General features: G+C 43.0%; 1 protein-coding gene across 1 annotated transcript; it reads left to right on the top strand.

Moving 5' to 3' along the window:
- The first annotated feature begins 1,602 nt into the window (after positions 1-1,602).
- On the top strand, positions 1,603-8,964 carry LOC117488195. The gene is made up of 4 exons (XM_034136995.1): positions 1,603-2,110; positions 7,167-7,369; positions 7,451-7,574; positions 8,544-8,964. The coding sequence occupies exons 1-4, from the start codon at positions 1,634-1,636 to the stop codon at positions 8,751-8,753; spliced, it is 1,014 nt and encodes a 337-aa protein (XP_033992886.1). The 5' UTR covers positions 1,603-1,633; the 3' UTR covers positions 8,754-8,964.
- Positions 8,965-12,937: the final 3,973 nt, after the last annotated feature.

Genomic DNA, 12,937 nt, shown 5'->3' with positions numbered 1-12,937 from the left:
TACGATATGACTCAACATTTTTTCTAGCGTGCAACTATGCTGTCATTCACACTTCCGTTAGCGCACTCAAGACAGTCACAGGAACAGAATTCAGTGCATGGCAATCCAGCTGCAAAACAAGGACATTTCTTCTGTTGACTGCATTTTTTGTCCTTGCAGTAGAGATTTGTTAAATCTCGCACTTTTTGCGGTGCTGCCGCTTTTTCATACATCACTGGTTGCATGACTCCCTCCATCAACCTCCAACCTTTCCCCACAGGACTCCAAAGCACTGTTTCTTTTGGTGACTGTGGCACCAAACAGCAGTTTGGTGCATGGCTCTTAGTACGTGTTGCCTAAATGAATCTTCAGTCGGGGGAAGTTGAGAGGCAGGCATGTCTGACAGTGTAGTGTTAGTACTATCACTGTAACAGAGTATTAATACAGCGTAGTGTTAGTACTTTCACTGTTACAGAGTATTAATACAGTGTAGTGTTAGTACTTTCACTGTAACAGAGTATAAATACAGTGTAGTGTTAGTACTTTCACTGTAACAGAGTATTAATACAGTGTAGTGTTAGTACTTTCACTGTAACAGAGTATTAATACAGTGTAGTGTTAGTACTTTCACTGTAACAGAGTATTAATACAGCGTAGTGTTAGTACTTTCACTGTTACAGAGTATTAATACAGTGTAGTGTTAGTACTTTCACTGTAACAGAGTATAAATACAGTGTAGTGTTAGTACTTTCACTGTAACAGAGTATTAATACAGTGTAGTGTTAGTACTTTCACTGTAACAGAGTATTAATACAGTGTAGTGTTAGTACTTTCACTGTAACAGAGTATTAATACAGTGTAGTGTTAGTACTTTCACTGTAACAGAGTATTAATACAGCGTAGTGTTAGTACTTTCACTGTTACAGAGTATTAATACAGTGTAGTGTTAGTACTTTCACTGTAACAGAGTATAAATACAGTGTAGTGTTAGTACTTTCACTGTTACAGAGTATTAATACAGTGTAGTGTTAGTACTTTCACTGTAACAGAGTATAAATACAGTGTAGTGTTAGTACTTTCACTGTAACAGAGTATTAATACAGTGTAGTGTTAGTACTTTCACTGTAACAGAGTATTAATACAGTGTAGTGTTAGTACTTTCACTGTAACAGAGTATTAATACAGCGTAGTGTTAGTACTTTCACTGTTACAGAGTATTAATACAGTGTAGTGTTAGTACTTTCACTGTAACAGAGTATAAATACAGTGTAGTGTTAGTACTTTCACTGTAACAGAGTATTAATACAGTGTAGTGTTAGTACTTTCACTGTAACAGAGTATTAATACAGTGTAGTGTTAGTACTTTCACTGTAACACAGTATTAATACAGTGTAGTGTTAGTACTTTCACTGTAACAGAGTATTAATACAGTGTAGTGTTAGTACTTTCACTGTAACAGAGTATTAAAACCATTCAGCTGTCTTTGTCGTAATTAATTTATTGCAAGAATGTTCAGTGAGTCACACAGAGAGCCTACTGATGCACATCATTTGTATTTCCCAACAGGGCGTGTTGGTAGGTGGGGTTTATCTTCAGTCTCCAGCTGTACTCTGTCTGCTGTAATAGATCCTCCTCAGAGGAGAGCCAGCTGATCATGGAGGCTGAATGGAACAGGAGGGGAAGTTACTTTAACTTTGTAAGGAAGGAGCATCTGAAGCTGGATGATTTGAGAGAGAGAAAGGGCTCAGGAAACAAATACCTCTTTAAAAATGAAATAATCCCAGAATACCCACGACCAGAGATCCATGTGAGCCATCTGAAGCACGACACCAACAGAGGCGGTTTGGAAGGCATCAAGGAGTCCGGAGGCTTCAAGAACCCGTCTGTGGAACAAGAATTTGGAAAAGGCCTGGTGTGGTGGGGTCTGGTTGTGGGGAGGAAGGAACTCAGATCAGCTGAGCAGCGCCTCCTCAAGGAAACATACCCGAACCGAACAGAGCAGCAGGTCCAGGATCAGCAGAGCTTCCTGAGGAAGTTTGCCTCCTCGCCGGCCTTCAAGAAGAGCTCCAGGCTGGGATCGTACCGCTTCACCTTCTCCGTTCAGGAGCTGCTGGAGGCCTACAGTCTGCAGGTACTGAGGTCAGGGTTTAGGACCAGGGTTCGAGTTATAAACTGAGCTCTATGGGGGTCTTTAAAACTAACGCGTGCGCACACACGTACGCACGCACGCACGCACACTCGCACGCACGCTCGCACGCACGCACGCACGCACGCACGCACGCACACACACACACATGTGTAGAGTCTGCAGCGGTACCACCAAACCCCCGACCCGTCTTGTAACACGGAGCCCGTTTCCTACACCATCAGGGTCTAACCAATTTGCTGCCCTAGGCGAGATTTTAGCTGGCGCCCTCACCCCCCCCTGCCAGAAAATCGTTCAAAGGAATACACAATAGAATATATAAAAAATAAATGAAAAATCTTGAAGCACACATTACTAGAGACTAGATCTAGGGGAACTCTAAACACCCATATGAAAAAGATCGGTTTACATTTTAATAACCAAATATGTGAACATAACCAATAACCCATAGCCAATAACAAATACATGTAACTTATTTTATTTTTGTTGTTCATTCATATCTTATTTTACCTAGTTAACATTTATTTATGCATATTTTTGTATCTCTCAAGTTTTAAACGATATTTCTGGTTTACTGTCCTATAGTATACATTGAAATGATTTCAAACCTGTTTGTCCAAATAATGATAAAGGAGTGCCTTGGAAATATGTGTTTACATAAATTGCATTTATCTCTCTCTCTCTCTCCCACGCCCACTTTGGCTGTGAGCTGCGGACGCCTGATAAGCCAACACCCCCCACTTTCATCACTTCCAGCGCCCATCGTACAGGGCAAATGACAAGTGTAACCGGGGTGAAAAGGGTGTTACATTTACTTAATTATGAATGTTGTTACATCAAGGCCAAAAATTAGGATGAGCGCAAACAGTCAAAAATGTTTTTTCCCCTCCCAGAGCTACCAGCGCAGCGCCCCCCAGATCTGGCGCCCTAGGCGACCGTCTATGTCGCCTATACCAAAAACCGGCCCTGTACACCATGCTAAATGTATGTCTGCATAAAGCTGAGTTATGATCGGTCATAATAACACAGCATTTGGTGATGATGAAATAGTTTACAGTGAGATTTACTCCCATACTTTTGGCCATACTCACGCAGCCCTACAAAGGAATTGAGATTTCCACACAAATGTTCTTTAGCAAGTGTGCAGAGCAGTGTTGATTTAAAAAAGCTATTTGAAGGTTGGATATTTGTAAACCTTTTTTTGTGTATATATATTAATAATTTAAGATGTAAATGAATTCCAGTTTATTTGTAGTACTTTCTATTTGTATTGTGACATTTGGTGCCCCCTGCACACACACACACATACACACACACACACACACACACACACACACACACACACACACACACACACACACACACACACACACACACACACACACACACACACACACACACACACACACACACACACACATCATCTCTGCTCGCGCAGCACGCTCACAGGCACAGCTTGTGCAATAATGTATTGTGCACCTTGGAGGTGCAGCGCAGGCATATTGTCATTCAAGAGATGCGTAGTTCTTTTGGAAAACATGTTTTTCTTTTAGCCTATTTACCTCGTTGACGTAAATAATACTCATTACATTGACACATGCATTATTTGTGATTAAAATAATGGTTGTTGGTAATGTATTAGCGACCCCCACAGATGTATGATTTCACTGCGTCCGTGGGAGCTCAGACCCTCCTTATGGGAGCTCTGCTCCCATTGGCTCCCACATAACTCGAACCCTGATTAGGACTCATAATGCTGACTCATGTCAGGGCTCAGGACTCATAATGCTGACTCATGTCAGGGTTCAGGACTCATAATGCTGACTCATGTCAGGGTTTAGACTCATAATGCTGACTCATGTCAGGGTTCAGGACTCATAATGCTGACTCATGTCAGGGTTCAGGACTCATAATGATGACTCATGTCAGGGTTCAGGACTCATAATGCTGACTCATGTCAGGGTTCAGGACTCATAATGCTGACTCATGTCAGGGTTTAGGACTCATAATACTGAGTCATGACAAGGTTTAGGACTCATAATGCTATTCCATTAAATGGGGTGAAGCCTGCGAGCTAGTTCAGGCAGTCAGCTGATACTAGGGAGTCTATTCCCCTCAAAGCCGCGGTGTTTAGGCAGGCCCTCTACTTTTCAGACTAACATCACCAGAGTCAGACGGTCACGCAGTGTTGGGGGATAGGTATCTAATCTCCAGAGTGTTGGGGGATAGGTATCTAATCTCCAGAGTGTTGGGGGATAGGTATCTAATCTCCACAGAGTGTTGGGGGGTAGGTATCTAATCTCCAGAGTGTTGGGGGGTAGGTATCTAATCTCCAGAGTGTTGGGGATAGGTATCTAATCTCCATAGAGTGTTGGGGGATAGGTATCTAATCTCCAGAGTGTTGGGGGATAGGTATCTAATCTCCATAGAGTGTTGGGGGATAGGTATCTAATCTCCAGAGAGTGTTGGGGGATAGGTATCTAATCTCCATAGAGTGTTGGGGGATAGGTATCTAATCTCCATAGAGTGTTGGGGGATAGGTATCTAATCTCCATAGAGTGTTGGGGGATAAGTATCTAATCTCCAGAGAGTGTTGGGGGATAGGTATCTAATCTCCATAGAGTGTTGGGGGATAAGTATCTAATCTCCAGAGAGTGTTGGGGGATAGGTATCTAATCTCCATAGAGTGTTGGGGGATAGGTATCTAATCTCCAGAGTGTTGGGGGATAGGTATCTAATCTCCATAGTGTGTTGGGGGATAAGTATCTAATCTCCATAGAGTGTTGGGGGATAGGTATCTAATCTCCATAGTGTGTTGGGGGATAGGTATCTAATCTCCATAGAGTGTTGGGGGATAGGTATCTAATCTCCATAGAGTGTTGGGGGATAGGTATCTAATCTCCAGAGTGTTGGGGGATAGGTATCTAATCTCCATAGAGTGTTGGGGGATAGGTATCTAATCTCCATAGTGTGTTGGGGGATAGGTATCTAATCTCCATAGAGTGTTGGGGGATAGGTATCTAATCTCCATAGAGTGTTGGGGGATAGGTATCTAATCTCCATAGAGTGTTGGGGGATAGGTATCTAATCTCCAGAGTGTTGGGGGATAGGTATCTAATCTCCAGAGTGTTGGGGGATAGGTATCTAATCTCCAGAGTGTTGGGGGATAGGTATCTAATCTCCATACAGTGTTGGGGATAGGTATCTAATCTCCATAGAGTGTTGGGGGATAGGTATCTAATCTCCAGAGTGTTGGGGGATAGGTATCTAATCTCCAGAGTGTTGGGGGATAGGTATCTAATCTCCATACAGTGTTGGGGAGAGGTATCTAATCTCCAGAGAGTGTTGGGGGATAGATATCTAATCTCCAGAGTGTTGGGGGATAGGTATCTAATCTCCATAGAGTGTTGGGGGATAGGTATCTAATCTCCAGAGTGTTGGGGGATAGGTATCTAATCTCCATAGAGTGTTGGGGGATAGGTATCTAATCTCCAGAGAGTGTTGGGGGATAGGTATCTAATCTCCATAGAGTGTTGGGGGATAGGTATCTAATCTCCATAGAGTGTTGGGGGATAAGTATCTAATCTCCAGAGAGTGTTGGGGGATAGGTATCTAATCTCCATAGAGTGTTGGGGGATAAGTATCTAATCTCCAGAGAGTGTTGGGGATAGGTATCTAATCTCCATAGAGTGTTGGGGGATAGGTATCTAATCTCCAGAGTGTTGGGGGATAGGTATCTAATCTCCATAGAGTGTTGGGGGATAAGTATCTAATCTCCATAGAGTGTTGGGGGATAGGTATCTAATCTCCAGAGTGTTGGGGGATAGGTATCTAATCTCCATAGAGTGTTGGGGGATAGGTATCTAATCTCCATAGTGTGTTGGGGAATAGGTATCTAATCTCCATAGAGTGTTGGGGGATAGGTATCTAATCTCCATAGAGTGTTGGGGGATAGGTATCTAATCTCCAGAGTGTTGGGGGATAGGTATCTAATCTCCATAGAGTGTTGGGGGATAGGTATCTAATCTCCATAGTGTGTTGGGGGATAGGTATCTAATCTCCATAGAGTGTTGGGGGATAGGTATCTAATCTCCATAGAGTGTTGGGGGATAGGTATCTAATCTCCATAGAGTGTTGGGGGATAGGTATCTAATCTCCAGAGTGTTGGGGGATAGGTATCTAATCTCCAGAGTGTTGGGGGATAGGTATCTAATCTCCATACAGTGTTGGGGATAGGTATCTAATCTCCAGAGAGTGTTGGGGGATAGATATCTAATCTCCAGAGTGTTGGGGGAGAGGTATCTAATCTCCATACAGTGTTGGGGGATAGGTATCTAATCTCCAGAGTGTTGGGGGATAGGTATCTAATCTCCATACAGTGTTGGGGATAGGTATCTAATCTCCAGAGAGTGTTGGGGGATAGATATCTAATCTCCAGAGTGTTGTGGGATAGGTATCTAATCTCCAGAGTGTTGGGGGATAGGTATCTAATCTCCAGAGTGTTGGGGGATAGGTATCTAATCACCAGAGTGTTGGGGGATAGGTATCTAATCTCCATACAGTGTTGGGGAGAGGTATCTAATCTCCAGAGAGTGTTGGGGGATAGATATCTAATCTCCAGAGTGTTGGGGGATAGGTATCTAATCTCCAGAGTGTTGGGGGATAGGTATCTAATCTCCATACAGTGTTGGGGATAGGTATCTAATCTCCAGAGAGTGTTGGGGGATAGGTATCTAATCTCCAGAGAGTGTTGGGGGATAGGTATCTAATCTCCAGAGTGTTGGGGGATAGGTATCTAATCTCCAGAGTGTTGGGGGATAGGTATCTAATCTCCAGAGTGTTGGGGATAGGTATCTAATCATCACTCAATGTTCTGTGTAAATCTGTGGAGTGATGAGGCCCGAGCCTAGACTAATTCAAACTATATGCTGCTTCTAATAAACATATCAAGAAACACGAGAGTTGTCTGACTGAATATAAGTTTATAACTTTGTTGACTTTTCCACGTGATTCTGTGTAAAAGCTCTTCTTCTCTCTCCAGTTTTGCGGCGGTGAGCAGCCCGTCATGCGCGTGTATCAGACCCACCTGTACCCACAGGAAGTGATGTATGCGGTGCTGGTCCACGGTCCGGCCAATCAGGAGTTCTCAGACTATCCTCTTCTGACCGACGACCCAAACGCTGTCTGCTGCTACAAAGATGGCCGCTTCATCTGGAGGCCTGAGGCCATGTGTGCAACTCACAGGTGAGAAAACAACAATGACAGGTAACCTGGGAGGTTCAGACAGGAAATGAGTTATGGATTGACTTCCTGTCTCTTTGTCAGCTACGAGTTGGTCCAGAACCCGGAGACTCAGCAGATGGAGGCTCGGACCTACGAGCCCAACTTCTGGCCCCAGTACTACGTCTGGGATAACGTGGGCATCGCTCTGCATGTGGAGAAGGATAAGGTGATCACTTCATCTTTGTTTTCTTGTCTACATCTCAGCGTCAGACCTTTCTCTACATTTCATATCTTTATATGGAGTGGATCTGGTCCGTCTTCTTTAAGGACTCATTTCAGAGTTTGATATCAGCTCCTTTTTTTCCTCAGAAGAAGCACCACGGCCCTTGTTATTAAGGGAATACAAAAATATATTTAAAAAGTCCCAAATGTGAAACATGTCTAGAAGAAAATGTGTAAAAAGAAAGAAGAAATCCCCCAAAATATCTTATATCCAAAGAATACTTGAAAAACTCCTGAAAAACATCTGAAAAACTAATTTGAAAGATAAATAAAAGTTAGAGAAATTTGAAGAACATTTTAATTTGATGAGATTTTGTGATAAATGTGAAGAATTTTTAAACGAAATGGAGAAAATTCCACATAAATATAGAAATAGAAATATAGAAATGTGGAAAAACGATATATATCTTTATGTATATATGTGACAATGTAAAGGGCTGTCAATCGATTAAAATATGTAATTGATATTTATTCATTGGGATTTCCGTTTTTTCTAAATGTTTTTAAAGGGATATCTTTCAGGTTCAGAAAAAGTGCACGCGTTAAAAAAGTGAAAGTTGTGTTTTTAACACATTGACTTTTATCGTCCTAATATTTATTTATTCATAAATAATATGATTTAAATATAGAAATGTGGAAAAACTATATATATATAAAACTATGTAAAGGGCTGTGAATCGATTATAATATGTAATTGCAATTTATTCATTTTAAATTATTTTCACGTGTTAAAAAAGTGAATACCATTAAAAGAAAGTTGTGTTATTAACACATTGACTTTTATCGTCCTAATATTTATTCATAAATAATATGATTTAAAAAGGATTGTTAAGTGACGTGTTCCCAGAGGCTCATGGGAGTTGTAGTTAATGATGGGGTCCATGTTGCTGAATCTGAGCTCTTCCTGTTTCAGCTGCTGGAGTTCGGTCCGGACCGACTGAGAGAGAAACTGAAGTTCTGCGAAGGAGAAAAACTTCCCCACGCTCCGGTCGAGTTTGATGGCTTCCCGTCTGCTGAGGCGACTGTGCAGGACTTATGGCCTGATGACCGCTCCCTGGAGAGAGATGAAGACCCCTCCCCACTGGAGAGAGATGAAGAGCAGGACATTAATAAAGCAGAATAGATCAGAGTTTAGATAAGCACATCCTGCCTTCACTGAACTAACATTACATTCAGAGTTGGAGCTAAATATTGGTTTATGTTATTTTATAAGTAAACATTTATTTTCTGGCCGTTTTAGTTTTAGTGAATGAATCATTAATTATCGTAATAATTGTAGTTGCAGTAGTTCTCTATGCTTTGATTGGAATACTACAATAAACGGATGAAAGGATGTTCTGCCTGGACATTGGACTTTATTCCCTGCGTAACATTTGCTTTCTGGGCCCAGCGGCAGTTTGAGTTTAAGTTAGTTTATTATTGTATTTCTTTAGTTAGCCGTAGCATTCAGGATGATCAGGAAACACCAAACCAAGGGTCCAAATCTGGCCAGGACACTTTGGGGAAATATCTAACAGGAACATTTTGATTTCATTAGATCACATTATTCACACTTATATCAATAATCAGGGTTTTTAAGACTTACATATAAATATTCTAAATAACTAATACAAAAAGTACATATAAATAATGTAAATAAATACCACATATAAATATGTATAAGCAGGCAGTATACTGTAAGTTTAGGAGTATTAAAGGTGTGAAATAACTACAGATATTATGGGATTAAGATGAAACATGGTTCATATTCAGGAGGATTTATTTTCCCGTTGTTAAACCCGAGAGGACCCTAATCCGGGTCTGGCGGGTAGTTTTTTCACAAAACTGTGTCTCAGGGCTTCTTAATATTTAAAAACCTATTAATGTGTCATACTCACTTAACGGTTAGAAACTCAGCTAACTGAAGGTACGAACCATTTTTACCGAAACAAAGCACAAGTCTCACAAGAAGCGTCTAAATTAGCCCTAAGCGAAAAAATGCTAACGCACTTAGCACAGAACTCAAGGTAAAAATACCCTTATTACTTATCGTAACTGCACATAAAATATATCCGATTAAAGCTGAGATTCCACAGATTATATAGGTATTAGTATCATCACTGAGCGATCAGAACTCGCGACAGGGGAAGCAAACACAGACATCACAACACGTAGCATTACGGAGCAAACACGGGACATCGTCTCACCTTAGCTGTTGGTTTCTGATCAAAAGTCGTTAATGGCATTAAAACGATAAAAACGCTGCTGAAGGTTAATCCATAGGTTAATCCAATGTGTCTGTGTGTGATACTCTGTAATAGTAAAAGTACTAACACTACACTGTATTAATACTCTATTACAGTAAAAGTACTAATATTGCACTGTATTAATACTCTGTTACAGTAAAATACTAATATTCAAGGTTCAAGGTTCTTTATTGTCAATCTGACATAGCTACAGAGTAATTATGCAGTTGAAAATCTTATGTCACAGACTTCTCCAACAATGCAACATAATAACATAACATAATAACAATAAGAGCATGAGCAATACAAAAATAATAATAGTTATAAAAATGAAATAAAGTTATGATGTGGAATAGTGCAGTATGAGTCTATATACAAGTTATTGGAATGATATATATATATTAGATATTAGATACATACTACTGAGTAGCAGATGAATGTTTGATGTTGTTTCAACAGTTCAATTGTTTAACAGTCTCACTGCCCGCGGGAAGCAACTGTCTCCGAATCTTCTTGTCCTTGCCAGGATGCTGCGGTAACGTCTGCCAGACGGCAACAGAAAGAACAGTTTGTGGCTGGGGTGATGGGGGTCTTTGATAATCCGTAGTGATTTCTTCCTGACCCGCTGGGAGTAAAGGTCCTCCATGGATAGCAGCTCCGTCCTGGTGATGTGCTGTGCAGTTTTCACCACCCTCTGTAAAGCCTTACGATCGAGGTCGGTGCAGCTGCCGTACCAGGCCGTCATGCTGCCAGTGAGGATACTCTCTATCGTGCACCTGTAGAAGTTGCAGAGTATCCTGGAATCCATTTTGAACCTCCTCAACCTGCGGAGGAAGAAGAGCCGCTGTCGAGCTTTCTTGGTGATGGTGGTGGTGTGAAGAGACCATGTCAGGTCCTCAGTGATGTGGACCCCAAGGAACCTGAAGCTTTTGACTCTCTCCACCGTAGTCCCATTGATGGCGATGGGGGCGTGTCCCTCTCCCTGCTGCTTCCTGTAGTCCACAATCAGCTCCTTTGTTTTACTGATGTTGAGATGGAGGTTGTTCTCCTGGCACCAAGATGTCAGGTTTTCGACCTCCTCTCTGTACGCCGTCTCGTCATCGTCTGTGATCTGGCCGATGACGGTCGTGTCATCAGCAAACTTCACGATGGTGTTGGAGCTGTGTGTGGCCATGCAGTCGTGGGTGAACAGGGAGTAGAGGAGAGGGCTGAGCACGCAGCCTTGAGGGGCACCGGTGTTGAGAATCAGGGTGGAGGATGTGATATTTCCCACCCGCACTGCCTGGGGTCTGCCCGTCAGGAAGTTCAGGATCCAGTCACAGAGGGCGCTGTTGAGCCCGAGGTCTCTGAGCTTGATGGCCAGCTTGGAGGGCACAATGGTGTTGAATGCTGAACTGTAGTCAATGAACAGCATTCTCACATATGTGTTCCTGTTCTTCGGGTCCAGGTGTGAGAGGGCAGTGTGGAGGGTGAGGGCTATGGCGTCGTCTGTAGACCTGTTTGCTCTGTAGGCAAACTGCAGGGGGTCCAGAGATTCAGGGAGGAGGTGATGAATAATTTGACTAACCGCTCAAAGCACTTCATTATGATGTGGTGAGTGCTACTGGGCGGTAGTCGTTGGGGCAGGTGATGATTGTCTTTTTGGGGACAGGAATGATGGTGGAGTGTTTAAAACATGTGGGGACTACAGACTGCAGCAGGGACCTGTTGAAGATGTCTGTGAACACCTCTGCCAGCTGAACTGCACACACCCTGAGAACACGGCCAGGGATGCCATCAGGTCCAGGAGCCTTGTGTGGGTTAACCCTTTTAAAGGATTTACACACATCTGCCCTATTTAAAACAAAAGGGCAGTGTAGCTCCTGGTCCCTCTGTACCTCCACAGCCTGGCTGCTCTCAAAGCGTGCAAAAAAACTGTTTAGCTCATCTGGGAGAGATGCGCACGCAGACACTCCCGCAGCACCCCCCCGCTGCTCCTTTGTAGTCAGTCATTGTCCTTAGTCCCGCCCACATATTCCTAGTGTTACAGCCTTTGAAGTCAGATTCCACCTTGTCTTTGTACTGTCTCTTTGCATTTTTAATTGCTCTCCGGAGATCATACCTAGACTTCCTGTACTCCTCCAAATCTCCCGCTGTGTGCGCGAGAGTGCGCGCTTTCAGTTTGCCGCGCACCTCACCGTTTACCCAGGGCTTTTGATTTGGGAATGTCCGTACAGAAACCTTCGGTACCACGTCATCGATGCATTTCCCAATGTAGCAGATGACAGTGTCCATGTGTGTGTTGATGTTATTGTCCTCAAACACACTCCAATCCGTAGATGCAAAGCAATCCTGCAGTGCCTCATCTGACTCCTCGCTCCATCGTTGTACTGTCCTTGTTATCGGTCTGTCCCTTTTAAGTTTCTGCTTGTACGCAGGCAACAACAGTAGTGAGATATGGTCTGATTTGCCGAAGGGAGGGCGAGGGAGAGCCTTATATCCATTCCGGAAAGGGGAATAAACATGGTCCAGTATGTTTCCCCCGCGCGTCGGGAAGTTGATGTGTTGGTAATATTTTGGCAAAACCTTCTTCATGTTGGCGGTGTTGAAATCTCCGGCCACAACGAACGCCGCATCTGGCCGTGAAGTCTCGGTTTTATCAATAAACCCAAACAGCTGATTGAGTGCCGTGTTGTTGTCGGCGAGTGGCTGCGGCGGGATATACACTGCTGTTATCACAACAGATGTGAATTCCCTCGGCAGATGGAAGGCCCGACATGAGATCATGAGGTGCTCTAGCTGTGCGGAACAGTCCGATGAAATAATCTTCACATCTGAGCACCAGTTGTTGTTAGTCATTACACACACACCGCCTCTCTTACTTTTCCCCGAGTTAGCAGTCCGGTCCTGACGAAAAATAGAGAATCCGTCAGGGACAATAGCGGAGTCCGGGATAGCGGGGTTGAGCCAAGTCTCAGTGAGAATTAACACGTTACAGTTCTTAATGTCCCGTTGAAAAGCAATCCGGCTTCTGAGTTCATCTAGCTTATTTTCAATGGATTGAACATTAGCCAGAAGAATACTCGGAAGAGGGGGCCGATTC

The sequence above is a fragment of the Trematomus bernacchii genome, unplaced genomic scaffold (assembly GCF_902827165.1).
Source record: "Trematomus bernacchii unplaced genomic scaffold, fTreBer1.1, whole genome shotgun sequence".
In the NCBI taxonomy this organism is placed as follows: Eukaryota; Metazoa; Chordata; class Actinopteri; order Perciformes; family Nototheniidae; genus Trematomus; species Trematomus bernacchii.
The sequence above is the reverse complement of the archived record's forward strand: the minus strand, read 5'-3'. Positions and strand labels throughout refer to the sequence as shown.

What these genes read in the sequence shown, in the direction of transcription:
- LOC117488195 (XM_034136995.1), top strand. Translation starts at nt 1,634, where the DNA reads ATGGAGGCTGAATGGAACAGGAGGGGAAGTTACTTTAACTTTGTAAGG. An exon ending in GCCATGTGTGCAACTCACAG is followed by an intron (nt 7,370 to 7,450) that starts GTGAGAAAACAA and finishes TCTCTTTGTCAG; the next exon opens with CTACGAGTTGGTCCAGAACC. An exon ending in TGCATGTGGAGAAGGATAAG is followed by an intron (nt 7,575 to 8,543) that starts GTGATCACTTCA and finishes TTCCTGTTTCAG; the next exon opens with CTGCTGGAGTTCGGTCCGGA.